At 46.5% G+C, this 27,592-nt stretch overlaps 1 protein-coding gene across 2 annotated transcripts in view; it reads left to right on the top strand.

Moving 5' to 3' along the window:
* Window positions 1-27,592, top strand: part of NEGR1 (neuronal growth regulator 1) — a 238,574-nt gene that overhangs the window by 125,711 nt on the left and 85,271 nt on the right. For both annotated transcript variants that reach the window (XM_084527909.1, XM_084527908.1), the window contains exon 3: window positions 21,566-21,691. In XM_084527909.1, coding sequence (XP_084384035.1) covers window positions 21,566-21,691 — 126 coding nt within the window. The remainder of the gene's footprint in view (window positions 1-21,565; window positions 21,692-27,592) is intronic.

Here is a 27,592-nt window from a genome sequence, read left to right as displayed (position 1 = left end):
ATATAGACAGTCCCTGTACCCTAAAGTCACGGTTCACATCTTTATCCTTCAATACTTTAGTAAAACCATTTAATTTTTAAAGGGCTTACATTCACATTTATGCTTTCATCAGATAATGCTCAGGATTTGAATATACCTCAGGATTTTATCTCCCTTTATCCAGCGTGACTAAGTGATATGGTGATATGTTGTTCCCTTGGAAGAACAAGTCGTATAACACTAACTGTTCATTTATAGGAACAAATCCTTCACAGAAGTATTTTGAAGACTTTCCTTAAAGGAACCATGTAATAGAAACTGTACGACGTAAATTACTGGGGCTGTATTTCTTGTATATTATAATTTATGATCGAGTAACAAGGATAATAAATGGTACAAGATATAATATATTGCACACCACACAAGAAAACTCTGTAGCAAAATGAAAACTGTATAGCTTTGATTTTTTGCGCAATCCTATAATATGACTCTAACTTCTATTATACTACAGCTCACAGGTCTTTTATCCTAGCTATTCAGATAATGGCTTAGGGATTTTTGCAAATAGAATAGCCTAGCCCCATGGGTAAATTTTGAAAACTGTGCTCAAGGAGATGCACATACAAAATTTGTTAATTTATGATGTATTTTTGGCATTCTTTTCACATGTGATGTTTTGAACATTCATCGCTTTGGGTTAATGTGTTGATTTAAAAGAAAAAAAAAAAGAGAAAAAAAAAGAGAAAGAAAAAAAAAATGAACAAGAGAGTTGTGAACTTGAATTTGAGTGCCCAGATTTGAATGGATTATAAAGCACTTTAGGAACTGGATAAAACAAGCACATTCATAAGCCTGTGATTTTTAAACCTACCTCAGGGCCAGTACTGCTAAAGACATTACAGAGAAAAAAAAATAAATAGTTAAATTTTGGCTTACTTGTAATGCTTTATAATACTAAGGCCTAAAGTACAGAAATGTAAGGCAGTTATTATATTGTCCCCAACAGATTACTTGTTTTGTTGTCTTTAGGATTCAGAAATGTTCTTATTTTACTTAGACTGAAGTTTTAATGATCCCCACTTTGCCTTTTACATATATTAGTTCCCCTTCTATCATCTGTAAGAGAAAACTGGAAAATTTCCTTAAAAGTTGGCAGATTTGCTAGATTTGCTTTGTTATGTAAAATAGATCCTTGGGGGGAAAAATAAAGATAATTAACACAGAACTTCCATTATATAATAAGAGTTGTTTTATGAAAAAAGAATCTTTCTGTTTGAAATAGTTCAAAGGAAGCATATTGTTTTGTTTTGGTGGTGAATTGAACGGACTGAATGTGTTAAAGTGCTTTGCCCAGAAATACCTCAAAACCCGTGCGTGTGGTAAGAGCAAGCAGTAGGGGAAGCGCCTCGCCGCTTGCTTGTGAGTCGTGCCCAAGGTTTTCACAGTTTGAAAGTACTTGCCATAAGTCTCTTCCTGCATCTCTTTTCAGATTAAAACCTCTCCTTAAGTTAAACAATTTTCTGCAGACACCTCTGTGTCACCATTCATGCAATAACTCCAGTGTTAAACACCGCATTAAATAATGGGGCACTAATTGCCTCTGCCTTTCGGACTGCTCCGCTGTCTTTCAGAAGGCTGATAAGAAGGTGGCTGATTGAATCAGGCTTTTCCAGGAAGATGTATTTTCAATATAAGACCATTATTGCATTGTCCTCGATGGCTTATTCTCTTTATTGTGACACAGACTGAATAGAAATGAAGAACAGAATCAGTACATAAATATTGTGATTAATATTTAATATAGCAATATAGATATTGCTATGCTATAATATGATTCAAAAAGATATTCAATGCAAGCCACCTGAAAAATACCTACAACTCTAGGTTTACAAGAATTGTTTTGCATCGCACATGTAATCTTTAAATGTTACAGTAATTTATTTCCCAATGCTGTATTCATCTCAAACATTTTGTAAGGTGCTGATCTTTTTAAAATTTGCTGAAGATTATATAGCTTGCTTAGACAAATACACCCCTTTGTCACTGTGACTGAAAAAGCAGAAATATTAGGCTGCAAATTTTTGCTATTTCTAATATCAGACTTAGAGAGTATTTGTTTAAAAAATATGAACGTTATGTATATTATATCTCACAAGCTTTCCTACCAAAACCAGCTTTGTAGATTAATGATTTTAAAACATTCAATTTCTGTATCTGATAGACTACAGGCAGTACTTTAATAATGTTGATGAAAAAAATACAGGCCCAAATTAGGGAGATGGAAAGATAAGAACTAATTCAGGGTTCACACAAATACAGTGAAATCAGGAAGGTTTCACCCATAGGCATTCAGTCCTTTTTGTCAAGAGTTTGAAAGCAGTTTATAAAATCCAGATCCCATTCAAGTCAGCGTTAAATTTAAATGCCATTACGTGAATGGGGTCATATTTGTCATTTACTTATCACACGATACGGCCCAAGGGGTGAATTAGGGATGACAGCCCCCTTAATGAGATGCAGGAACAGATAATTAGAATAACTCTTTAGAAATCAGTGCCTCATGCCTTCAGCTTCTTCAGCTGTCCTTTTTAAACAACTTCTGTAACCTGAAAAAGGAACACGGTTTTGGTTAAGATTTGGTTAAGATTGAATGAAACATTCATATTTCCCCAAAGAAATTGTATTGTTCTTCATTTAAATCATCAGTAAATTGCATTCAATACAACATTGTGGCTAAATATTCAGCGGGGTTCCCTGACTACATCCCAGGTACCTGGAAGCACATGCAGATGGCCAGCCCCAAATGACCAATTTCACAAGTGGACGCGGGTCTTGCACCTTTACACTCACTCATGCACGTGCCCATTTTGAGTACTGCCAGGTACAGCAGGGATATTTGTACAAGTAAGTCTGATCCCAGCAGGCAGATGGAAACGTACCTAATGTTCTGATGGAGTTTCTGTGATCGTTTCTGCAGGGCACTTGCACACGGGGGGTGTGTGTCTGCGAGCTCTGCTTTCTGCTCTGTAGCAGCTTGGCTTGTTGGTCAGAGACGTTGCACCACTTCTGATCTGCTCCCACAAGTGCACTTGGCAGGTTTCTCTCATCTGGCTTTTCTTCTTTAATTTCCATTTCTAACGGGGACACTCGTGGCAGTGTGTGCCCTTCAGCAGGGCCCGCAGGCTCTCCAGCAGTGCCCCAGAAGCGCGCTGCCCCCTGAATGCTGCTCCAGCTGTAGCGCGTGAGCTACGGTAAATTATTTCCTTCCTAATTCTGCTTCGAACAGATAGGCTGAGTCTGCTATGAACAAGAAGTAATTTCTTACTCAAAGTTTCCATTAATTTCTGTAAACAAGCCGTTAACAGCCAAGTTTCTGTGTGAAGAGATTCCCCACTCATTTCAAAGGGAAAGATTTTGGTTTCAAGGAACTCCAGCTCTCTGAGGGAGCTCTTTACACCCCATTGACAGCTCAGCAAGCAAAATTTGCATTTTATTTTACTTTAAAAAGGCATAACAAGAGAGGCAGCTATCTCCCTTCCCATGGGATATATGGAAAGTCATGTAAATTGACATGGGAAACTACTGAAACACAGGGAAAGTTGTGAGGTTTCTTTCGTAGGACAGGTGCGGTGCTGCTTGGTTTGAAATTCACGACCTTCCTTCTTCTGTCATGGTCCAGGATGGTGAGAAACGACATCCAGCGTGCACGCCTGGCATCCATAAGATCTTGTGGAAATGTTCAGTTTGCATAAATACAGTTTTGTTTGGCTTTACAAGCTCTGCTTTTTTATTTATTTGGATTGTAATCTTCCCTTCTCCCTGTTACAGCACTCACATTTGGCCACTAGAGCCAGCAGCATCTGGACTTGAGCATTCGATGACTCTTGTGGGTCCCTTCCAGCTCAGGACACTGAGAATCTGTGGCTGCATCACACCCTCAAAGCCCAAATTCGGATTTGTTCCCAGGTTCTCATGAGCTGTTCAGGGCCATCCTGAGGTCAGCACACGTCTGGGTGTGCCTCCTCTGTCACATACGCTTTGGCCCCGGCAAGGAGCCACGGAGCTCAAAACCAAAGTTAACATATTATCTTTTGCTTCAGCCATGACCCCATAATCTTTCCTAAATGAATGTAAAAAAAAAATAGTTCAAGCACAAATAAGAAGTTCCATAATTAATTCATAGTTTTAGACAATTATATCTGCTCCAGAACTGCGGTTGTATGGACAGAAAGGCCTCAACTGGTGAAGTGGTTTTAAGTCTGTGAGTCTTTAGTCTATTTCCAGCATGGAAAAATTCATTAAAATGGAGTCCCAAAACTAATATTTTGCAGGATGTTCTTAATAACCTCTGCTACTGAGCAGTGGAAAGAATAAAAACAATGTTGAGCAAATCCTCAAACCCCACACTGCAAATACCGATTTCATCCTGACAGAAGTACCCACCGATGGCAATGTTTGGTCGTGAGGCTTTCGTGCTGCAGAGGCGCCTTTTAACAGCTGGAAAAGTCTCACTAAGGATCACTGTTAAATTAAAAAATTAATTAAAATTGAAAATGGTGATGGCAGCCCCCCAACCTAGCATCCTAGCAGCGCATGACTGCATCCGGCACAAGCATCTCTGCCGTTGTTTGTATTTTCATGGGACAGGCACGTTAATGGGTAGGAGGACCAAGAGCTTTGCCAGCTCCTTGCTGGTTATCTCTTCTTGGAAAAGGGAGAGTGGCAGAGACCCGGGCAGGCTGAACAGCGTGACTGCATTCTGCACACCCGTCCCTTCCCTTCAAAATCCATTGAGCTGGACGTTAATACGTGCATATTAACATCCCATAATAGTAGTGCTTCCCATGTCCACGCAGCATCATACTGCTTGCATTTACGTGCAGTGGGGGGAGCTCTGCAGAGACTCTAGGGAAGAAATTAACAGCATGGAAAGCAGTCCCAGGTTTAAATGCTATATAATCATCACAGATTTCTAGGCTGCATATTGAGCATAAAAATAAACACCGAATACCTCCCTACCTACTGACTGCATTTGTGAAAAAATAAAAAATCTCATAAACAGCCAAGGGATAATAAAGGACAAATAAGCGACATTCATTTTTAAAGCAGGCATTATGAAAGACCAGCCTAATCTCCTTCCCAAGGTAACTTGCTCCTGGGAAAAGGTCAGGCAGCAGATGGGAGTCACACCATGACGTTAGGGAGGTGCTCACACAGTCAGCCCTGGCTTTCTCATCCAAAAATCAAGGAGAGACAGTCCAGAATGTGTGTGTGCAGCTTGTTGAAAATAATGCTGGAGAAACGGCTGTCACTGACTTACTGACTGGTGAGAGGGGGTCTGTGGTGATTCCAGGAGGATTTGGGACTGATTTCAATGGATGAATTAGATGACATAGTGGAGAATACCTGCACAATATGCAGGTGACATTGAAGTGCAAGTATTTGGGGCAACAGGCTTCAAATTCAAGATGATGGATTTCAGAAATTGTCCGGAATCAATACGATGAAATTCAATAACAACAGAGCAAGAGAGCAGCCCTAAGGAGAAATCAGATAAACAAATGTCTGGAAAGTGCCTCGTGCTTCAGAAGAGGTTAGGGGAGTTGTGGTGGGCCGTGAATGAAACCCCAGACAGCAACATAACACTGCTGGAAAGGAGCAGGTGCCAGCCGGAGACACATCCGTAGGAAGCTGCTGCGTGGGAAGGGGTCAGGGGAAGGGGAAGGGGAAGGGGAAGGGGTCTGTGCCTCTTCTGCTTCATCTGCCCTGATGAAGCCTTAGCTGCAATGGGATGCCCAGTTTGGGAAAAATAGATTAAAAATAAAACGGATGGAGACAAGGTAGAGAAAGTTCAAAGGAGATACAAATAAAAGCATTAGGAAGAAAAGAAATAAAACCAGCCAACAAAAATGTGAAATGTGTCCTTCCTTTGCAGCAGTGAGCGCTGGGGGTTGAAGCAGTCCTTTAAATATCCACCCGGCTGCCACAAAGAGGGCAGGACAAACACCCAAGAAACCTTCAGAGCACGGAGAGCCAGAGCAGGAGGCAGTCTCTGCTCTGTGAGGGGACAGGAGCCCAAGCAGGTCACCTCGGGAGCTCGCCACAGAGCAAGGCGAGGGCTGCACCGTGCCCACGGTGCCTCTGGTGCAGGCGGGGGCAGCTCCTTCCAGCTGCCCTCACTGAACTTTGCCTGCGTACCGTGGGCCCACACCACTGCTGAGGCCTCCCTGACCATCAAAAGCTTTGGGGATCCCAGGAGCTGACACTCGGCAGCGACTCTGAAGGAGGTGCGGGTGGGTGCAGGCCACGGAGCCCTGTGCTCGCCCCTGCCAGGCCGCTGGGGTGGCTGGAGGAGCAGGGGCAGGTGCTGCCTGCAGAGAGAGAGGCGAAAAATGCAGAGGAACCGGGCACATATGGTGGGGATTCAGAGAAGGGGGAGTGATGCAGTCAGGGATCTGTCAAGGGAAATGATTTTAATAACTATTTTGGGAATACAGTGTAAGTGTGTCAGCCAGCCTTACTGGAGAAAAATCAAACCCATAAAATTCTAAGAAAGAAAAAAATGTACGGTTACAAGAAAGCATCTCGGGTCGTTACAGATCTTTTATATAGTTCATAACACAGCAAGAGTGGCAACAAGTCTATTCTTGTTAATCTGCCAAAACCGTCAAATATTCTCATTTTGCCTATCAGATTACCCATAGTGTTTGCCTCCAATTTTCTATTCTAAAATTTTGTTCCTACCACTAGATGTATTTTATACATTGCATAAAAATATCTCAGTGCAAATCTCCAAGCCCACTTATGTTTTATTTCATTTCCAAAGTCTAATCCAAACCAATTTCAGCATTTTACCTGCTTCTCACTTCCCAATGGCCTCTGTTTCTGTTTGTGTATAAATACCTAAACATGCACAACAGCAGCAGCCTGTAACCCAGCAGCCTACAACCTGCACACCCCAAATAAGCAGCCTCCCCGTTTTGCTGTGAACACAATTGTTGCTTTATCTACAATAATACGGAAAGGGAAATACAAGTTTACTCCGAATTGTTACGTTATGTGGCATTGGTTTGAGCAAGCTGTGATTGTCTCTGAGCTGAATTTAAATTGGACCTCGTAGCATTTTGGTTATTGACTGCGAAGGAAAGAGGAATTGTAGGGGTTTAAGCAAATAATGTCTGTACGTCCTAGCCTAATAACCAGCAAATTATTGACATCTTCTGGAGAAATGAGGACAGTGTAGCCCACATCCAGTGGCACAGGAAGAAAGGAAGGATTAAGAACGTTTTTGGCAGACTGTAAGGACTGGGCCATGTGCTGCTTGCAGGCACCAGGCACCATGCTCAGCCCTCGCCCCGCCACCATGGGGGCAGGCACCAGCCCTGGCACCACGGGCTGCTCCCCAGGGCCAGAGCCAGCCTCTGCTGGGGGAGCTGCTGGTTCAGGGGCCTCAGCAGATGTAGGTATTTATGTAATGGCAGCAGATGTAGGTATTTAATGGCACCAGATGTAGGTATTTAATGGTACCTCACAGAGGGAAGTGTCTCTGTGCAGATCTATTTATACATCTTTGCTTTGATATTACCATCCTCTTCCAGCCTAAGTCAGCTGAACTGCAGAGAGATCTTCAGGAAGCTCCCATGGACCATGAGGTTTCTGAAGCATTCTCACTCTTTTATGCAAATTTATTCAGATTGTATTTTAACTGAAAAATGTTTATGCTCTTCCACCCAGCTGTTCCTTCCTTACCCTGTGTAAGGACTTTCTTCTTATCGTAGCCATCATTCCCCTGAAATGCTGGTGTGTAAAGTTAAGCTGGGGGGAGTCATTTTCTGAGCTAGATTGCATGCTGCATTATTCTCACCTCTGACCATTCTCATATTTTTAATCTTTTTTTTTTTTCTTTTTGGTGTACCTATTTTCTGTAATGATACACCATTAAAGCCACATTGTAGTCTAGGTGTGGATGTGCTGAATGTTTGAAACCACAAAATTGGAAAGAATCTTTAAGAACAACCTTTGTGTCTAATATTTATTTACACTATTAATGATTTAGAATAACTTCAGTAGTCAAATACTACCACTGCTACTGCATATTAGGCTTTTGCATTGATTATCTGAGATAACGCTTCCCCACATCCCCCCAGGATTGCATTCAGGTCCGTACAGAAGCAGCTGTGTGGGCATGAGCCGAGTTTCCAGTGCAGGACAGAGGGCTGGGTTTGCTGGGTGTGCAGGAGGATCAGAAGCAGAAAAGGAACCCTCACAGCATCAAAATGAGAAGTAAAATTGATGTAATTTGACAATGAAATAATTAAATAAATCACTTATTTATCAGTCTGTAAGGTACACAGAAAGAATCCCTGATTTTTTCAGAGTACTTTCAGATCGGTATGTGCTAAATTAGCTTAAACAATGCAACTAAAATAGAATATTGTCTGCGACTCAGACCTTCTACTTTGATAGCAATCAGTCACCAGCTGGGAAAACCTTAGTTCTAGCCAGTAGGTTATTGCTTTTTTCTTTCTTTTTTTTTTTTTCTTTTTCTTTTTTTTTTCTTTTTTTTTTTCTTTTAACATATCCATGATTAAGTCCTTAGTGGTTTGATTGAAGAGTGTTGCTTACTGAAGGTGAGAGGCCTGAAATCTCCTGCGGGTAGCGGGAGAGCCCGCTGGGCAGCTCACCTCCTCCCTGCAGGCGGCACGGCGCGATCCCGCACACAGACCTTCCTCTTCTGCACCCGCACGGGAAGAATTCCCAGGCAAAATAATTCTTTTTCTGCCCTTGCTCTGACAGCCCTTATTTTGCACAAACGGGGCTCCTCTCTGCAGCCAGAAAGCATCCCTCTGGTCCCTGCCCAAGGCACACGTGTGGGATGGGAACGCTTCGAGGAATTACCGGCTTGCAGAAACACTTTTTTCTCATTTTCTGTTATTTCAATTTTCTACACCAGGAAGACCACACTGCATCATCCCATAGCAGTGGTATTAGAAGCAGGAATCAGTAAGGGCTGCTGTAACTCAAGTGCCCTGCTTTTCATTTTAACCAATTTCAGTTGTGCTTAGAAAAGTTAAGAATAATTTCATCACCAACAGAACAATGCCGAAGTATTTTCAGCTTGCTAAGTACAGCTGAGATCGTGATTGAAAGAGGAGAAGTACTGGAGTCAGAGGGAAATGCACTTGGTCAGAACCAACATCACCCAGAGGGGACAGTCCTGGGGACAGGCAGTGGGGGCTTTCTGGCCAGTGGGGCTGTGTTCGCCCAAGGGGACGAGCGGGCTGGGGAGCCAGCAGTGGGCACGGGAGTGAGCCTGTGGGCAGCTCCCCACCTGGGGGAAAAAGGTGGAAAGCTGTGAAAGAAAAATAAAATAGCGCTGGCTTTTTGTTTCTGTAAGCTTTTTCTGCTTTAAAACTAGATTTTTGCAAATCAATTAACAGAAATGGCTACTGTATTTTCTACATTTCTTCTGCTTTACAAAGCATCAAACTGCTGATAACAAATCCATCTCAAGGCAAAGAATATAGCTTTTCTATTTCTGTATTTTCTCAGTGATAAATTGAGTACAGTAATGAAAAAATGTAGGAGAGTGATGAAAGGGCTGCAGAGAGAACAAGTGCTCGTCCTTTCCCTTCTCTCTGCATTTACCAGGTGAACAATATGAGTCACAGAAAATAGGGAAAATCTATGGCATCAGAAATTGAAGAATGATTATCTGCAGAGAGCCTGCTTCTTCATTGATGGAAAAATGGTTGCATGACAAAATAACTGTGGGTAAGAGATGAAGATCCTTCGATTTACTTGGAAAAAAGAAAGCTGTCATGTTCACCTCTCAAAGAACTTTCAGCGTCACAGCGCATTGTGCCCACAGCCTTTGTGCAGGGCCCGTCCCCTCGCGCTGCAGGGCAGGCTCCTGCTCCAGGTGAGGTTTTGGGGCTGTTCTCTGCCTCCCCTCCTCTGGAAACGCCGGGGCTCGGGCCGAGGCGCTTGCTGCACGGGTTGCTTGCGGGTCTTTGACTTGATCTCTCCTTCCAGTTCTGCATAGCACAACTCTGTGGGACTTTTCTGTAATTTAAGGCTATTGTTCAGAACAGTCTAAAATAAATTGATTGCTGATAACAGGTAATTTACGGGTTACATACACAGATAACATGATGATAAACTTCCAGTTAAAATATAGAGGATGTTACGGTACTTTATACAAATGATGGTTATACTGCTAATGATACGAGCAAGGTAAGAGGCAAAGAATTTAATCAAAACCTAGTAGAAAAGTACTACTTTTATGAGGTTTTCCTCACACTTTTACATTGACATAAATTGGGAAAAAAAATAATAAATCAAAATACAGCCATCTTTCTTCACTGCCCACCCACGAGTTACTCTATGGGAAGCAGCGTGCCCGTGCCGCTCCCGCACACGAGACCAAGTGTGTTTAATAAGGAAGAGGTGGGGACCGTAAGGCAATGCTCTTCAATCATGCGGCTGTTAAGATCTAATCATGTAAATGCAAAGAAGGAAAAAAACCTTCTCGGTTCTCCCAGCTGGTGACTGATTGCCCTGGAAGCGAAGGTCTGAGCCACGCCAGCACAGGCTGGTGGCTGCTTCCTTGTGTTATTTAGGCTACTAATTTACAAACTGTGCTAAACATGCTCTCAAAACCATACATGTTTGGGGGCTATGTTATATGCTACTGAATGTTGGGCGCAGCTATTCTGTGCTGTCACTCTGTGCTCCGGCAGGGCTGTGTTGGGCAGGGCTGCCCCGAGCTTGCTGCCCCCCGGACCCCCTGTGCCGCCTGCTCGGGCACACGGCCCCCGGAGAGGAGCAGAAGGGTCTCGTGGTGTGCCAGGTTCAGGGGAGGCCCCGTGTTGCAGTGTTTGCCTGTGGCAAAGCAGCAGAATATAATAATATTTCTTGGGTGGCAGTTGTAGTGCATTCTGAAAAAGTAATAAAAAAAGAAGTATATGAAAGTGGAGCAGGCTTTTTTTTTTTTTTTTTTTTTTTTAAGCGTTGACAAATGATTTTAAAACTCTGAAAAGCACAATTATCTTTTTTTATGATAGTCTGTGGTGCAATATGTTCGACTACAAAAATGATTTTGTTGAAAAAAATCTTTTCTGTGGTGCTTAGGGTTGTGGGTTGTTGTTTGTTTGTTTAAATAAGGTATTTCAGATGTGGCATTTAGAGGCGTACAGAGGACTGTGAAAATTTTGTTTACAGGTCTGAGGATGAAAACAGTGTACGTGTTTGCCAGAAAGGCAGAGGATTTATATAGATACAAATAATTTTAAATTCTCGACAAATTTAAGGGCTTTTTGGAACAGTGAAATAGTTGCTTGCTATTATTCGTATTCAAAGCACCCTGATTTATGAGAACTTCTGCATTCTGTACCGTGATGCTGTGACTTTCCCTTACCACTGGGCTGACGGTGATCTGCACAAAGCTCAGCCTGAAGGAGTTCCCTGAGACCCTGCTCAAGGAGCTGGCACCAGGCAGTGCCCGGGCTGGGGGCGGCCTCGCTCAGACACCCCCAGGAGCTGGGCTGGGACTCGAGGACAAGCGGCGAGGCCTCGCCAGCACGGGCGGGCACTGTGCAGGGCGAGCGCGGCCCCGCTGGCTAATTAGCCCCTCCGCTGGATTAGCAGTATCAGCTGCTGCGCGGGACTTCGGCCAGCATAATCTCCTGGAAATAAATTACATCTGTTTCTGCTAATTAATACACCTCACTGTAGTCGCCATGGTCCGCAGTTGGCAATATTATGACTTTTGTGTTGCTGGGTGGTTGTTAGTGGCGAGCTCTGCAGATGGTGCAGTGGCCTTTGCGGGCACTGCTGGCGGTTGTTGTACCCACACCCCCCTTACATTTACATATGGCTCAAACGCAGTCCTTACTCCTAATAGCCACGTCTCAACCTAGGAGATATTTGTTTATTTATTTTCATAAGAGCTTTCCTTTGATTAACTGCCTTTTCTTTTCTTTTTCTTTTTTTATTTTTTTTATTTTCACATACCTGGGTGTTATGGTTGCGTTTGGTTATTTGAGTCACAAGTTGCTTTGTCTTTCTGTCTAACACGGAAAGAGATGGAAGGAAAGGAAAGAAGAGCAAATTAGGGTTTTCTTACCAAAACCAAATCTCAGTGCAAGTGCTGGTGCTAAAATTCATGAAAACTTTTGGAATGCAGAATCATTTGTAAAATGCAGGTTTTCCAGATGCTGGGAGATCTGATGGTTGCGAACTGAAGCCGTATAGATTCTCAATCAGTGGCAAATGGAGTTCATCACTGGTTTTAATAACCCTCATAAGCACACTTTAATTTTTTTCTTTTTATTTGTCATACAAACTAATTATTATGTCCAAGCCATAAAAAGAAGAACAATAATCTATTTCTTATGTCATGTTAGTAATTTCTAGATACTATACAAGTTAATGAAATCAATATGCATATTAGGAAAGCGAAGCGATGAATTATTCTGGCTGCAAAGAGAAATCAATTTTCACCTTGTTCTTTCCAGCACCCACACCAGACAGCTCAGGGCAGAAGCTCCCAGCCCCAGGCTTGCAGTGGTGCAGAGGCAGGGGAGGTTTTTTAAGCGGCCCCTCTCCATTCACAGCCGGGGGATTTGCACCACGCATCGCTCCTGCCAGTGAGTGGGGTCTGGGCCGCTTTGCTGCAAGAGGAACCAGTTTCAATGAGTTGCACTTCAGCAGCATCAGGGTGGAATAAAATTATGGTAGTTATTATTAACATGATCATTATTATTGCACACTTGCTTCTTTAGTAGCTCACTATTAAGGCTTGTCTGAACTTCATTCTCATTCCATTTGTTTTAATTGCTTTGGGAAGCATAAACAAATTTATTTCTCTCTGTTACAAACAGCCCAAGGGAAAATGAACACGTCGCTGTGTCCCTCGTGCCTGTGGGTATGTGCTCCTAATAGAGGTGATTCATTCATTTAATGCAGTAGTGGATATAAGCCATGGTAAATATTTAAACAAAACACTGTGAAAAACAACCAGATAAACAACAGGTTCTGAGAGTGTCCCTTGTCCTTTTTGCTATCATATAATGTGGAGAAATTGCATATTAAAGTTGTGTATGATGACTACTCTCAACAAAGAATTGAAAAAATCAAGTAATGGAAAATTCTGAAATTTTGCAGGTGCTCATCATATACAGAAATGTTTTAGAGAGCACAGTCATCCACGCAGGGCCAGGTGCACATATAAAACTTTGTAAGGAGGGGCTGGCACCCGAGGATCACGCTGTAACACGGGGGATGTTGCATTGCCTGCCTGCCTCGCTGAGAGGTTGAAGTACCCTTTGGTTCTCTGTGTTGCTCTTTTGCTCCGGGTTTTTCTCCCAATTAATCTAAATTAAGTAGAGCAACATAATAGACTGCTTTCTGAACAGAAGATGAAGCTCTGCTGAAATGTAAGGAAAATGTAAGATTTTTATCATCACTTTAAATTTCATCAGCAAAACCAGAAAGAGTCATTTAATTTTTTCTCATTTGTTTTAGATAACACCAAAATGTTTCCATTTATTTTGGACTCTTGGAAGATGACCAAGGGCAAAAGGGCCTTTAATATTTGATATGGCTGGCAGTGTAATGTTGGAAAGGTACCAGAGGCTGGGGGGGTCGGTAAGATGCTTCCATCTCGCAGAACACGAGGTAGCCAAGAACATTTCCTCCGTGCAGCGCTTCCCACGCCCCTTCAGTGGCTGCGTTCAGGTCCAAGGGCGGATGGTGGCACCCTGCAGGATCAGGCTCCTGGTGTATTCCTCTCTAAGCTGTAACAAGGCTATATATAAAGTTCTTAAACAGGAGCGTTGCAGAGCTTGTACATGTTGGTTTGGGGGAATTTCTCAAGCTCCTAGTTCTGTTTCCTGGAGATGCTTTTCCACTGCACTGCAGTGCTGTCTGCCTGGGTAACGTGCTGCCTGTGCTGCTGCTGGCACCGCTCTCGGCTCTGTCTGGTTCTCCTAGCCCTGCAGAGGTGATGTGCGGTGTTCCCGGCACTGCCGAGGGGCCCTGGAGCAGCCATGCCCTGCTGCACCCCATACCTGTACCCTACAGGCACGTCCTGCTGCACCCCGCTTCCCCGTACCCATCCCCGCAGCCGTGCCCTGCTGCGCCCTGTGCAGACACCAGCCCTGGCTGCTGGCACTGGGGGCATGAGCGCATCCCCTGGCAAGCAGGGTGCACACAGAGAGCGAGTGTCACAGGTGTTTAAGGGCACATTTTAGGAGGTGTTTTGTGGAAGTGCAATGCTGCTCCACCTGGTCCCACGCTGCTCCTGCCCCCGCCAGGCTCTGTGCCGTGCCTCATCTCCCTGCTGCAGCGGGGAGTGCTGGCCGTGCCTGAAAAGTTCGTGTTGTCAGCTGCAGAACGAAGCTTCTGTAGGCAGCCTCTGCTTCAAAACTGGTCAAAGATCTTTGAGAACCTTCCTGCTCCAGCCCGGCAGGCTCTGGAGGTCTCTGCTTGCTCTTGCTTTGCTTTGTTTTGTTTTCCCTGTTGTGTTGTTCCCTCCCAGCTCTGGCAGGGTGTGCTGAGCTGTTCCTGTACGGCTGCCATGGAGAGCTCCCTGCTGCTCGGAGGAAAGCACCGGGATCAATACAGAGCTCACCGGAGGCACGGCAGCTCTGTAATTTGAAGTTTGCAGCGGGGGAATTGGTGCCCAATCACTCAAAATACTTAATTGGAAAGTCAGGCCAGGGGCTAGGCTGTAGCAAGGCAGCCCTGCAGCCTCGCGGCTGTTCCCCACAGCACCCACCCGTGGCTGTGGCCGTGCTGCCCACACAAACCCCAGCGGGGCAGAGCTGCTCCCCTGTGGGGTCTGTGTCTGGGACCAGCCCCGGCTCCCCACAGGGGCCTGAGAGGGCTCCACTGCCTGCCCTGGACGCAGATCCCCTGGCTTCGCCTTGGCAAAGACCAGACTGCTCCCAGGCTGAAGGCCAGGCTTGATGTGCAAGCTCACCCATCACATCTAACCATGCCATAGTGCGATTTGTTACAGCTATGGAAAGCAGACATCCAGCTTTGATTCCTTTCCCTGTGTAGTTTCTGCAGTCTCTATACCTCGCCCTAAATGGGAAAGTACATGTATTCTTTTAAAACCATCTTAACAACGTTAATGGCTGTGAAGCACTTTTCATTTTGGACCCCTGCGCAGAATTCAGCTGTGACTTTAATTCATCTGCCATCCCTGCTTCTCATCATGTTCCTTATGCGTTTCTTTAATCTATTTACTGCACAAGTGTTTATTCATTGCTCTGTTGCAGTTTTTTTCTGACCCTCTCTGTCTCCATGTGGGAGAGGTGAAAGACTGGGGCTGCTCAAAGGCCTGGGAGCTCTGGAGGGGATTTAATCTGTCTGGGGAGCTCAGCGGAGCAGATATTAAAAGCTAAACCTGCTTGTAGATCATAGTATTAAAAGGTATTATGGGAAGCATGTATACAAAATGAACGGTTTTTAAGTCTTCCTAAAATGTTAACCTTCCATTGTGAGCATGCATACATATTCTAGCCATAATTAATACATTTCACGGATGTTGGTGATCTGGGTGTAATGATCCCTGAGAGTCAGTAAGGAGCAGAAGATGTAGCAGCGACCAGCCTGCCGGGAAGCATTGCCTCGAACACCGAGGTGCCAGAAATACTTGCTAGAGAAGCCAATTTCTATCGTAGCAAAGTTCTTCATAGAAAATAATTGATAAAATAAAATCTACAATTGTTCATGAGTATGATCCTATTGTGTAGTTTCTGTAATTGTACAGAATTACATTATAGAGCAGGACTGCTCTGCCAGGTTTACCTGGGTGTTACTTCAGTTAATGCATCGCTTGTATTCATTTGTTTTCTAATTCTGTTGTGGAAATGAGTAAATTGTGCAACCTGTTCAGTCTCATTGCAATAAGACTTTCAAACATCTTCTACTAGATTGTATTTAATTTCCCCATTACAAACCCTAGATTAAAGCAGAACCCAAGCAATTAGAAAATAAACAAGGCGTGTACTTGAGAGAAAATCACTTAATCTGCACTCTGTAAGCCTGAAAAACTCTCCGTCATCTACCATGTCGCAGCTGAAATCTTCCCTTCAAAATATCGCAGAGTTCCTGGTGATAATCCTTAGAAAGAAGCACAGGCGTGTGCACTTGTAGATCAGACCCTCCTCAGCTGTGGTCCTGCAGCAGACATGGGGCAGGCCGTGGGGGAAGGAGCACCCTGCGGAGCGGACACCGGTGGGGAAGGACAGTGGTGGGCACCCAGGACAGTGGTGGGCACCCTTGCACTGCAGCCTCCCTTGTGAAAAGAGGCACTTTGCCTGGTTATAGCCACTCTCCTAGGCGTGGCATAAGTGCTATTACGAAATACCACGCGTTTCAAAGCCATGTGTGTGCATTGTTCATGTTGGAGGTGCTGGATGGGGCACCAAGTGCCGCTAGCAGGGTGGCACACGTGCATCCTGCAGGCTCCCAACAGCCATGGGAGGAGAATCGTGAGTTGTCCTTTGGGGTGTCTGCCCTTGGGGTGTCCTGCCTCCGGGAGGCATGGCAAGGTGCAGGAAATGCCACACGAAGGAGCAAATTCCTGCTGTGTGTGGGGAATGCGAGTTACCGCACGGTGCCCGTGCCAATGCCCCAGCCAGCACGGCCACAGCGTGCGTGGAGCGGCCGAGAAGCTCCAGGGGCTCACTGCGAGCTCCTGCTGCAGGGCAGGGCTCTGCCTGTCCCAGTCCCTATGTCCTCCAGCAGCAGCAGGTCTGCCTGCCTTACGCCTGCTGCTGCCTCTGCAGCTGGATCAGGGCCGGGCCAGGCAGTGCTGCGCCGAGCTGCTCTGCTGCTGGGGCTGAGCCCTCGCACCTCACGCTCCGGCTGCCCTCCGCTGCAGCCCTGATCCCAAACTGCATCCCTGGTGCCCCAACACAGCCTGTAGCGTGGCAGGGCGTAGTGCAGGGGAGCCCTGGCACGTGGGGAGTGGATGTTTCCCACCCTCCTGTGTCATTGCTGCTGCCTGCTAGGAGCACACGGGCATTTGCACAGATGGATCAGTCAGCGAATTAATTCCAGTCCAGGAGAAACGGCCAGTTAAGCTGCTGAAACCAGCATCTTCCCTCCCCACTCCATGTTTATGGCTTAATTATGAAATTATAATCAGCAAAAAATCAAATTACCACTGCAGACAGAGAGGTGGGGCGTGCAGCCCAGTGTTTGGTTGAAGAACTTCAGGGTATTGGGGATTTTGGAGAAGAGGCTCTGCAATGCTTCCCTTTCACCAAAAAAAGTCACTCCTCATTGGAAAGAAAGCATATGGACATTCAGCTAAGCTGATACCAGCACAAAAGCTGTACTTGCAGCACCTGGGAGGGATGAAGCAGGTAATTCTGCAGATTCTGGTGGCAAAATCTCTCTTTCCAAAGTCCCAGATGTAGCACTTCTATACTTACAATCCAATCCTTCTCGCAGCTTTTGTATGTTCTGTCGGGTTTGCCTACATTCGGTATATGAAGGGAATTATTGCATTGTGATCTGAGAAGGGATTGGCTGCCATATGTCTTAATGAACGTTACAATGAAATCGTGGTTCATAGCTTACCACCTTTACCGGGGACACTTCCCAAAGAAACCGAGCTGCTCGTCTGGCCACACAGGTTGTGGGCTGGGGCCGTGCGGAGCTGCTGGCAGCGAGGGGCTGATTCCAGCGGGGAAGAGCTCAGCACATATCTTAAGGATCAGGATGAGTCCGTGTGTGCTGAGGCCCCGGGTTATTTATCTGATGATTCTAAGTTGTGATGAAAATCGGGCATCCTATCCCATCTTCAAAAAGCAACAGCAGCCACAGGAGCAGCTCGGCCCTGCAGTAATTCCCACCCCAGCAGTAATCTTTATTACGCTGCATCATTTATGTGCACTTGAATGTAACTGAGAATATAATTCCAGTCCTTGGAAATGAGAAATGAGGCTCGGTGAAGTGCGGGCTCACCATCAGTCCCACGCAAAGTAATGGCTCCCATAATTCTGGTCCGCAGGCAGAGCTATGGGCTCAGACATGCTGTCACCTCCATCAGGTCCCTTCCGCGGCCGAGAGGCACCTGAGAGGCTCCCGTCTGCCTCCTCCTGCCTGCAGGCACCAGCTTGGGTCTGCGTGGTTCCCAGGAGGAAAGTTCCCAATGTTTCTCGTAGGCAAAGAGGTTCCCAGGGGAGTGCTCAGGAGGGAGCCGCAGGTGGACGTGCAGTAGGGCCAGCAGGAGCCTCTGGGTAGTCAGGTCATTCCTAAATCATTTAGCAATTCCTAAATAATTCAGGAATAATAATTTAGCATTTAGGTCATTCCTAACTCATTTAGAAATTCCTAAATAATTTAGCAATAATAATTTAAAATTTGGGTCACTCCTCCTCACACGTAAGGGATGTTTTTGGCCATGCAGGGGACACGTGCAGCAGCCGCCCACCTCCAGCACTGCCATTCGCAGCCCCCGGCCCCTGCTGCTGCCGGGCGGGCTGCAGCGGGCAGGGGAATGGGACAAGGGCCCGGAGGAGAGCAGCGGCACCAGGACAGAGGGAACACAGCTGAGATAACACAGCGGGCTGACTGCTGTACGCAGCGTTGTGCAGAGTGGCTCGCTGGGCCATTATGCCTCGTTCCACTGTTCACATGTCAGGATGATTCAGATGGTCCTCGGAAGAGAGAAACAAATATTATCGAGGAAGCCTTACAAAAATTAAGCTTGTGGTGCTTAAATCATCTGCAGAGAAAGATGAAAAGGGAGGTGATTTATCATGTTTTATGGGTCCTTACTCATAGAAAAGATACTTGATAGTAAGGGGTATGTTCAGTCTTGCAGACAAAAACATAATAAGATCTGATTTCTGAAAGCTGAATTTAGCGAAATGCAATTTTGAAGTAAGATGCTATTTCCCAGCAGCGAAGGAGGTATTTAATCGCTGGCAGTGCTTACAGCAGCGTGAGCATCACCTGGAGCTGTGGGACACGCTGAGGCAGCTCCCTCCAACACAGCCCTTAGCCAAGCCTCTGGGACACATCTGGAGCCTGAGGGTCTGAGCCCAGGCTGCCCCGAGCAGCCCCTCTGGGCAGGCATCCCTCAGTCACCCGAATTTCACTCACGTCGGAGCTGTGCTCCGTGACTGTGGCTTGCTTGTGAAATCACCGGGGAAAGATTTTCTGAATGTTTGCCTTTAGAACGTATGATTTTATCAAAATCCAAACTTTTGACAAAATAGGATGTATTTGGTTTTTGAGCAACGTGGGCAAAACCTGCCTCAAAGGGCGAGCGGCAGCGGCACCGTGGCGCTTCGGGGCGCAGGGTTCAGGGGGCACGGCCTGCGGTAGGACAGGCTTCTGCAGGGTGAATTTGAGCGATGGGCTCATTGCAGGGATCCGCAAAGAGACCTGATTAAGGAGTTGTTCCTTTCCTGGAAATAAATCTGTTGCACATTTCAGCTCCTGCAAGCTCTCTGCAAGGACTGGGTGCTTTTTCAGGTCCTGAAGGGAAGGAGGAAGGGTGGATTACTGCCTCTGAGCTGGGCTGGCAAACTCACAGCTCTCCTGTGTCAGTGGCTGTGTGTAAACCTGTTTGAACTTCAAAGGATGGCAACAATGAACTTCCCTCTCGTAGGAGATGGCGAGGGCTGAGCCTGCCCCAGCCCTCTGATTTCCCTGCAGACGTGTTTCTCTGCTAATTAACAATACACCACACAGACTTTTAATTTTCTTTGCTCACAAATGCATAGCCACGAGCAAGCGCTGAGGATTTGCGGCTTGTTTGAAGCCTCCCGACCCCGGCTCGTTTTGATGAAACAACTTCCAGTCAATGACCGGTGACAGGGCTGGGGAACGTCTGCAGGTGGAGGTCCCAGAGCACGCAGAGCCACTCGGGGCAGGAGCCTTGTTTATCCCAGAAGAGACGAGGTGCCTGGCCCCGCAGGGGCAGCCCGCGGCCCCCAGGGTGGGCACAGAGGTTTGCACCCGTGCAGGGTGCGGGCTGCAGCCACCAGCCCCGGGGCTCGGTGCGGGGCTGTGCGTGGGCACGGCCGTGGGGAAAACTTCCTGACGGTGCCTGCCAGGGGCTGCGCTCAGCATCTAAAGACAAAACCCACCACCACAACAAGCGGCTCACTGTAAACAGCAGCTCGGAGTCATTCAGGCAGCCTGCAAGTGTCTGAGGGAGGGACGTGAACAGTGGCTGATTGTGCAGCGCAGCCACGGCCTTGGCTCAGCTGCTGCAGGTGCTGGTGTGCCGCCCCAGCACTAACCCTACAGCTGCCCAATTCCACCCAGCTGGGGCCCTTTGCACGCCATGAAACGTGGAGTTGGATCACTGAAAGGCAACTTGCTTTCCTTGACACCGCAGGTTGTTATTTCTGAAAAGGCTCTGTACTTCCCAGGGCACACAGAGGGGATGCTGACAGCACATCCCAGGGGATGGACCGCTTGCTGCAATGGTCACACAGGTGTGTGTTGGTGGGATTTGGGCTCTGACAAACGGGAGCAACCCAGTGAGACATGACTGGGGCATTAGGGAGAGAAAAGCTCCAGCTAGGGGTGTCCATTTAGGAAACAGGAAGATCAACATATATTTCTCTTCTCATTTCACTGGTACTCATTTATCTTGCAGAATGCTTTGATTTTAACTCAGTCCTTACGGAAGGTTCTGAAACACCCACGTGTCAGAGCTGCGACTTCCACACGTTAGTTATTAATTACTTACAGAAAGGTGCCTTTCCGAAACATCAATAGGGCATGACTTGTTCCTGTATCGATTTGCTTTCTATAGCAAGCATACAATGAAATAGGTAAAGGAATAATAATCCAAAATGAATATTAATTTTGAAATCCCAAATCCCTGCCTTTATTGCTGGAGTCCCGAGATCCCTTCTTCCCTGTTTAAGGTTACAAGTCCTGGTGCGCTCCTGTAAGGGCAGGCCACTTACAGCTTCCCGTTGTTTTCCATCCACGTGGAGCTCTGCTGGCGTATGACCAGGTGTGTGGATACTACAGAAAGTGGAGTTTAGAAAATAATTCTGCTGATGATTTTCTTCCTTAGCTGTGTTGATATCGTAGGCCAAAAAGAAGTACAAAGCAACAGAAACAAATGTATTTTGGTCTTCTCCATGAACAGATATGACACTCAAAGTACATATGGAGTAGAGGCAATAAGCATCATTGTTTTCAAAAGTAGAAGAAAAAATTCATTTTGTTTTATTTTCAAGCTGTCACAGGCCAGCTCAGCCTTCTCCCACAAAAAGAGCATCCTTCAGTAGCCATTCACTGGGAACCCAATAGCAATGCCTGCCCTGCACAAACCAGAGGAAATTGCTGCTTTCTTATTTGCAGCATTTCTAATCCACGGGCTGTGCATCTGCAGACATGATGGAAATAGCTGTGGTCACACTGTAACACGATTTACACAGCTTCGTTTTGCATAGGTGCATGCTTTGTGTATTCCTGGAGGTAATGGCGATACGCATATCATGGCTCTGCTCCGCTACCTGGGGCCTGGGGGGGTTGCTCTGGTTTGGCTGCTTTCCCTCACAGCTTCCTCTTGGTTTCCTTTCAGTTTCTCCGAAGATATTTCGTATTTCAAGTGACATCATTGTGAACGAAGGCAGCAACGTTACCCTCGTGTGCCTGGCCACAGGGAAACCAGAGCCTTCCATTTCGTGGAGACACATCTCACCATCTGGTAAGTGCACGTAGCTGTCACTTCGAGCTTTCTGCAAAGTCTCACCACTAACAGCTTTTGCATTTTCAGTTTCGGAAGTGGGACAGCATTACTTTTGCATGCCTTAAAGAACGTGTGCCTAACTAGACTTGTAGAAAAGGAAGGCTTCAGAGCAGGTTTAAGCTGAGATCACTGAAAACCGTAATGCTACTGTAAACTGGGAAGGTAGAAATAAAGGCACCCTAAACAAGAATATGTTTTTAATTTGGGCCTGGGTGGCTCCCCAAGGACACGGGTTAGAGGCAGTGTCAGTAATAGCCCAAGACCTCTGAGCCGAAGCTCATTTTAACAGGCTGCAGACGTTTATCAGATAAACCCAGTCAAGGAAATAATGAAGAACACAAAGGACTCTCCACAAGTAGGAGTGAGGGCTGAAGGCACCAACACATCATGCACCAGACTCGATGGAATTTCACTCCCGTTCGACCTTTCAGTCACTCCGTGACACGGTGCCGCTTCTTAGGATGGTTTTATCAAACACACTTACACGGGCATAAGAAAAACTGCAAACAAAATGCCATCTAAACCTACCGCTTCTATTTAATCCGATGTTCCCTTTTGTACTCGTAATCCCTCATCACACATTTGAACGAAACATTTAGCCCCACACGACAGCACCCCCGCAGTGTTGGGGGCAGCCCCGGCAGCTCCCCTCTGCCCGCGGCCACCTCCCGCGCTGCCGCACGCAGCCCCGGGTGCGAGGCTCTTTGACCGGGCCCTGCAATTCTCATTCCTTCTGAAGCGAAGGGCTTTCTGTTTGTTCACACAACTTCTCTGAAGCCCGTGTAATTGCAGGGAAGAGCGGTTTCATGGGCTATTGCAGCTTTCCGCAGGGTGTCATAAGCCCGGTAACAGTTTCCCCTACGAAGCGAGAGTTGGAAAAAAAAACAACTTTTGACCTTTAAGACAATGACAATGAATTCTGCTGGAAGTGTCCATCGAGGGAGTAGGGAAAAAATCAGTTGCAGCAAAAAATGGATTTTAACTAAATGTCAAATAAAATTTTATTGGAAATTGTGGTGATACTTCAGAGTAATAGCTTAAAGCATTAGGTTTCCTACAGAAAGCAGCCATTACAATTTTTTTTTGAGAGGAAAAAAACAGAAGAGGGGAATTAGTCCACTCAGACTGGAGAAGGGGCCTGAGAAAGAGCTAGATCCTCCTCATCTCGAGTCCAGACAAAATTGGTGCACATCATCACAAGGGCTTTCAGTGAACCGCTGATTTTGTGTCTTGACCGAAGGACTGAGAATGGCAAGAGTAAAAATGCGATCCGTGCGGCAAGGGACTCGTTGCACGTACCACGGTGACAGTGGAAATGAAATGTGAGGAAAAGGCACCCACACCTCCCCTGGGGCAGGCTGGGTCTGCTCTGGGGTTCCCCAAGGCTGCACACAACCTCTGCTGGTGCTTGGTGCCTCACATTGGAAAAAAAAAATATATATATATATATATATATATACATGTATATATATATATATATATGTTTAAATGGCAACTCCCGTGTTTCAACGTGAGCCCTTTGCCTCATGTCCTGTCGCTGCCACCCCTGAGAAGTTCGGGTCCATCGCCTTCTGCCCCCATCGGGTACAAGACCCCAGAGCCCTCTCCTCCGCAGACTGGACACGGGTGGTTTCATCCTGGGGGTGTCACGGCAACTTGTTGGCATCCAGGGTCCTTTACCAGCAATATGATGCTCGTGTTTGAGGTTTCTTCTTCCCCCCGCTCAGATGCCTTCAGGGTCCATCTATGTGCCTGATGCCCGTACACCTCCCCCCTCATTGCTCTGCAGCTCCGTGGTGCCCCTGGCTTCCTGCACGCCGTGCCTCTGCATGCACCCGATGCTGTTCCTTGAGCTCCCCCTTACCCCGTGCCCACCCTCTCCAGCCCCGATCCCCACCTTGTTGCCCACCCAGGGCACGCTGCTCACGGCCGTGGGGTCTCGGGTGCTTTGTGCCCAGAGCCCCTGCAGCACGCAGCGGGAGCAAGCAGAGGGTGAGCAGGATGCGTCCTGCCTCCGTGTCTGACCAAACGGAGAAGGCTTTTCCCATCTCAATAACACCAGGCCAGTTCTGGTTCTGGGTCTGGTGTAGGGACAGTTATAAATGGCACTAAACTCCAGGTAAAGGCAGGAGAGTTGAAAAGCTCAGATTTCTGTAAGGGTTTATGTTTTGTCTGCAGCAAGTTACCTTTATCTACACATAAGCTTCATCTGCACTTTATAATTTCTATCAGTTTTCTCCCGTAATTCCCAGTGGCACTAATGAGGATTACGTACAAGCATCACATCTAGAATACAACACTAAATGATATTAAAGAATTATATTTATAATATTCTGGAATTGTTTGTCAAAGCTGCTACTGGAAGATAAGAAACTGAAAACTCTGAATACAAATGATTCAATGTAGACTAATGCCAAAATATTATCGTGATTTGCATCGATGCAGCCTTTACTTGGATAAGGTCGGATTCAATTTTTTTTGAACAAGAGATAAAATGAACCTTTCAGAGGAATAAAAATAAAACGTATTTAGAGGTGATTTTTAACTTAGTACATAAATTATTGGCCTGTAATCTTTATGGTGCATGTTTAACTTGCAGTCATTATGTAAATACATTCATTATATAAATATTCATTATAGAAAGCCATTATGTAAATCCACAAAATCTACACATTCAGCATAACACCGTAAGGAACACAGAGCTGTAGCTTGTAATCTGAAAATCTTCTATTGTTGAAATGTCATCGGAATAAATTGCAGGTATTACTTATTTTGTTCTGACATTTAGGAGCAAAGTGCAGCATCAATAGTTTAAGAATGAAACCAGAATTTTAAAGAATTAAGGTCTGCCTGAGCCGTAATTCCAGCTCATAGCACTTGTAGGCACAGTGTTACATTTTCATTTTTGAGAAGCAACCTCTGCAAACGCTGCCACAAACAGCAAAACCAAAAGCTGCTCAAAAGACTTCAGATCAATGTTACTACTTGGCAAAATCCAGGTGCCTTGCACGTTGAAGCCCCTTCCCACTTGGGTTTTGCCCACGCTTTCCAGAGGAAGCTCTGCCGGGAGCCGGGGCCTTGGCCGGGCAGCCACGCTCCGACACGGGACGCAGTGAGCCCTTTGTGGCTTTCTGTTTGAAGCCAGCTCCCTGAGAGGCACCGAGCTGCTTCCACTGCCCGGCGGGGTGTCTGCCATGGCCCTGCTGCTCCCCTGGGAAGGGCACAGAGCTGGCAGGGCCCGACACGCGTGGCTGCGTCCTGCCACACCAGCCGAGCCCCTGTGTCCGTGCTCCTGGTGTGACTGACAGACACCTGCGGGTAGGCAGCAGTGACCAGGGCAGGTCTCGATCAAATGCATATGGAGAGAGGAGCATACATAATTGCAAGAGCAGCCCCACCTTTGTGTTTAAGGTGCTTGACTCCACCGTCGTGTTTACCATGAGTGTTTTCAGATGAAGCGTCACACATTTCAAACATTTCAAACAAGCATTTTAACCCCAGCTTGTTCGTGCTCGAGCTGCATCGTTCCCAGAGCACTCACGAGCAAGGTTAGGATGTGACACTCCTGCTGCAGTCCCTGGCAGTTTAACGGGGCTGGACCTGCCTGAAGCAAAGCCCCCAAATACCCACCCTGAGGCTGTGGGTCCTCAGTGCAGTGCTAACCTCCGCATCTCCCCCGTCGTGTGCACCACCTGCTCACGCAGACTGAGCAGCAGCCTCTCAACAACAGGCAGGTGTGGTGGTGTGCGTTTTGCTAGCAGGACTCACAGCTGCAGGCAGAAAAAGTGACTGAGATATGAGAATGTCCTTTTTTCTGCAACCGTGCTGTGGTGTTTACTGACCCCACTGTTGTGGCTTATTCATACCAAACGAACCCGTGTCCCCTCTGCCTTCCATGACTCCCTGCTCTGGATCCTCAGCACGGTCCCTGGTGACTCCGAGCTTCATCTTTTCCAGCACTTCCCTATCCTTTTGCCCTTTTCTCACAGCTTTATCACCATTGTTTCCAGTCTAGTTTCCTGTTATTTTCCTAAAACACGAGGATGAGCAGCACATACATATACACATGCATTTGGGAGTGCAGTTTTTCAGAAATTATTAGTTTAGCCGAATGCAGACAGTTTTTCCCATGCTGAGTGAAAGGCCACTCCCTACCACCAGGGCACTCTTGTTTTGCTCATGCAAAATAACAGATTTTTCACAAACACTGAGGAGAGCTACGATTTTCCAGAAATTGCCCTGACTTCAGGTTTGAACATACTCGCATCGTGCTCCCTCTGCTTCACGCTCACATTTCAGTTGCCGTTGGGGGGTGTGTGCGTGAGCGCGATATGACTGAGCTGAGCCTAACAGCGGTCCTATTGTTTCTGGACAGCCCTAAAGCTGCGAAGATGTATTGCATTAATGTATCATCATAGCTCTGTCGTTCTGACGATGTATTAGTGTAATACATCTTTGGCACGCTCAAATGATAGGGCTGTCTGGGAAGAAGGGTCTAAGAGCTGATTCAATTCAATTACAGGACAAAAGGCGATGCCAGCCCCTGAACATGCAGAGTGTGATTCCTGTGAGATGTAGTCTGCTACAGAAGGCTGGGATTTTATCCGGGGGGGGAAGTGTGAAGAAATCAAAAAGGCTTTTTTTAAACTTCTAGCTAAATCCTAAGAAACAAACAAAAGCTTGATATGAGCTCAGCTAATGTCAAATATTTTGTTCCATTTGCACTTCTGCTGGAGAACCACAATTTTTCAGATGTTATCCACACATCCACACGTGACAGAAATAAGAAGCATTTCCTTGACGTGCAAGTACTCTGAACCTGGATTTTCAGGCTGAAAATACTTAACTGACATGAATTATTATCAGATTTCCAGGGCTTTGTGGGTGTACAAAGTGTGAACTTGTCTTTTTAAATGCTGCTTCTATTGATTCAAAATGGTTTTAAAGCTGAAAGTTTCAGCAGAAAAAAATGTTTCTGGCTTATATCTTTTGCCCTTCTAAATACTGAAAAGCTACCAGGCAGCACTGCTGCTGAGGGTTATCCCACACCCACCATTTCCCTCTAACATACTTGCTTTGTGCATGATGGGGGGTAAGAAGCTGCTACCACCCCCCCTGTGCTCGCTGCCAGCACTGCCTGGCAGAGCCCATCCCAGCACTAACCAGGCTGGGTGCAGGAGCTCACTGCAGAATCACATCTCCCAATTTCACAGCCCCACACCCAGCCTGCAGGGGCTTGGGCAGCCTGGGAGCTGTCCCACCTGCAAGAGCTCCCTGGTGGGGCCTGGTGTGGGTGCCAGGTCTCATTCACTGCATCTGCATCGTCCCAAAGAGCTTAAAACAGGTGATTATTTGTGTTCTTGCTTCTTGGTTTGGATTTGCAGTGTGCTGAGAGCCACTGTTCAGTGGTCTCCCTCCTCCAGTTACCCCACCTCTCTTCTCCAGCACAAGTAAAAGCTTTTCTAACAGTGGAGCCATCTCTGCTCAGTGGGATGTCCCGCAGAAGAGGTGCTCTGAGCCTGGATCCAGCGATGTGAGCACTGTGGGGTGTCACGGGCACCTGTGCCACTGGAGACGTGGGCTGCTGGGTGGCCCTGCCGCCCGCCACCTCCCCTACCTGTGGGCAGATTTATGGCCGCGTCATACCAAAAGCACAGCTCGTTCCCTCCAGCTGTCCGGGAAGCAGAATGTAAAATAATTCAGCGCTCTAATCTGATAAGCAGCGACAGTGATGTGCCTCCCTTATGCCATCATCACTCATCTCGCCGGCAACAGCTTCATTACGGGCCCGGCGCTGAGCTCCTCGTTCAGGTGAAGCATTACCCGGCTGAGCCGAAACATCTGCTCCTTGCAGCTGAG

Source organism: Aythya ferina (genome assembly GCF_964211825.1).
Source record: "Aythya ferina genome assembly, chromosome: 8".
Lineage (NCBI taxonomy): Eukaryota > Metazoa > Chordata > Aves > Anseriformes > Anatidae > Aythya > Aythya ferina.
Note: the sequence above shows the minus strand (reverse complement) of the source record. Positions and strands in the feature narration are given on the sequence as shown.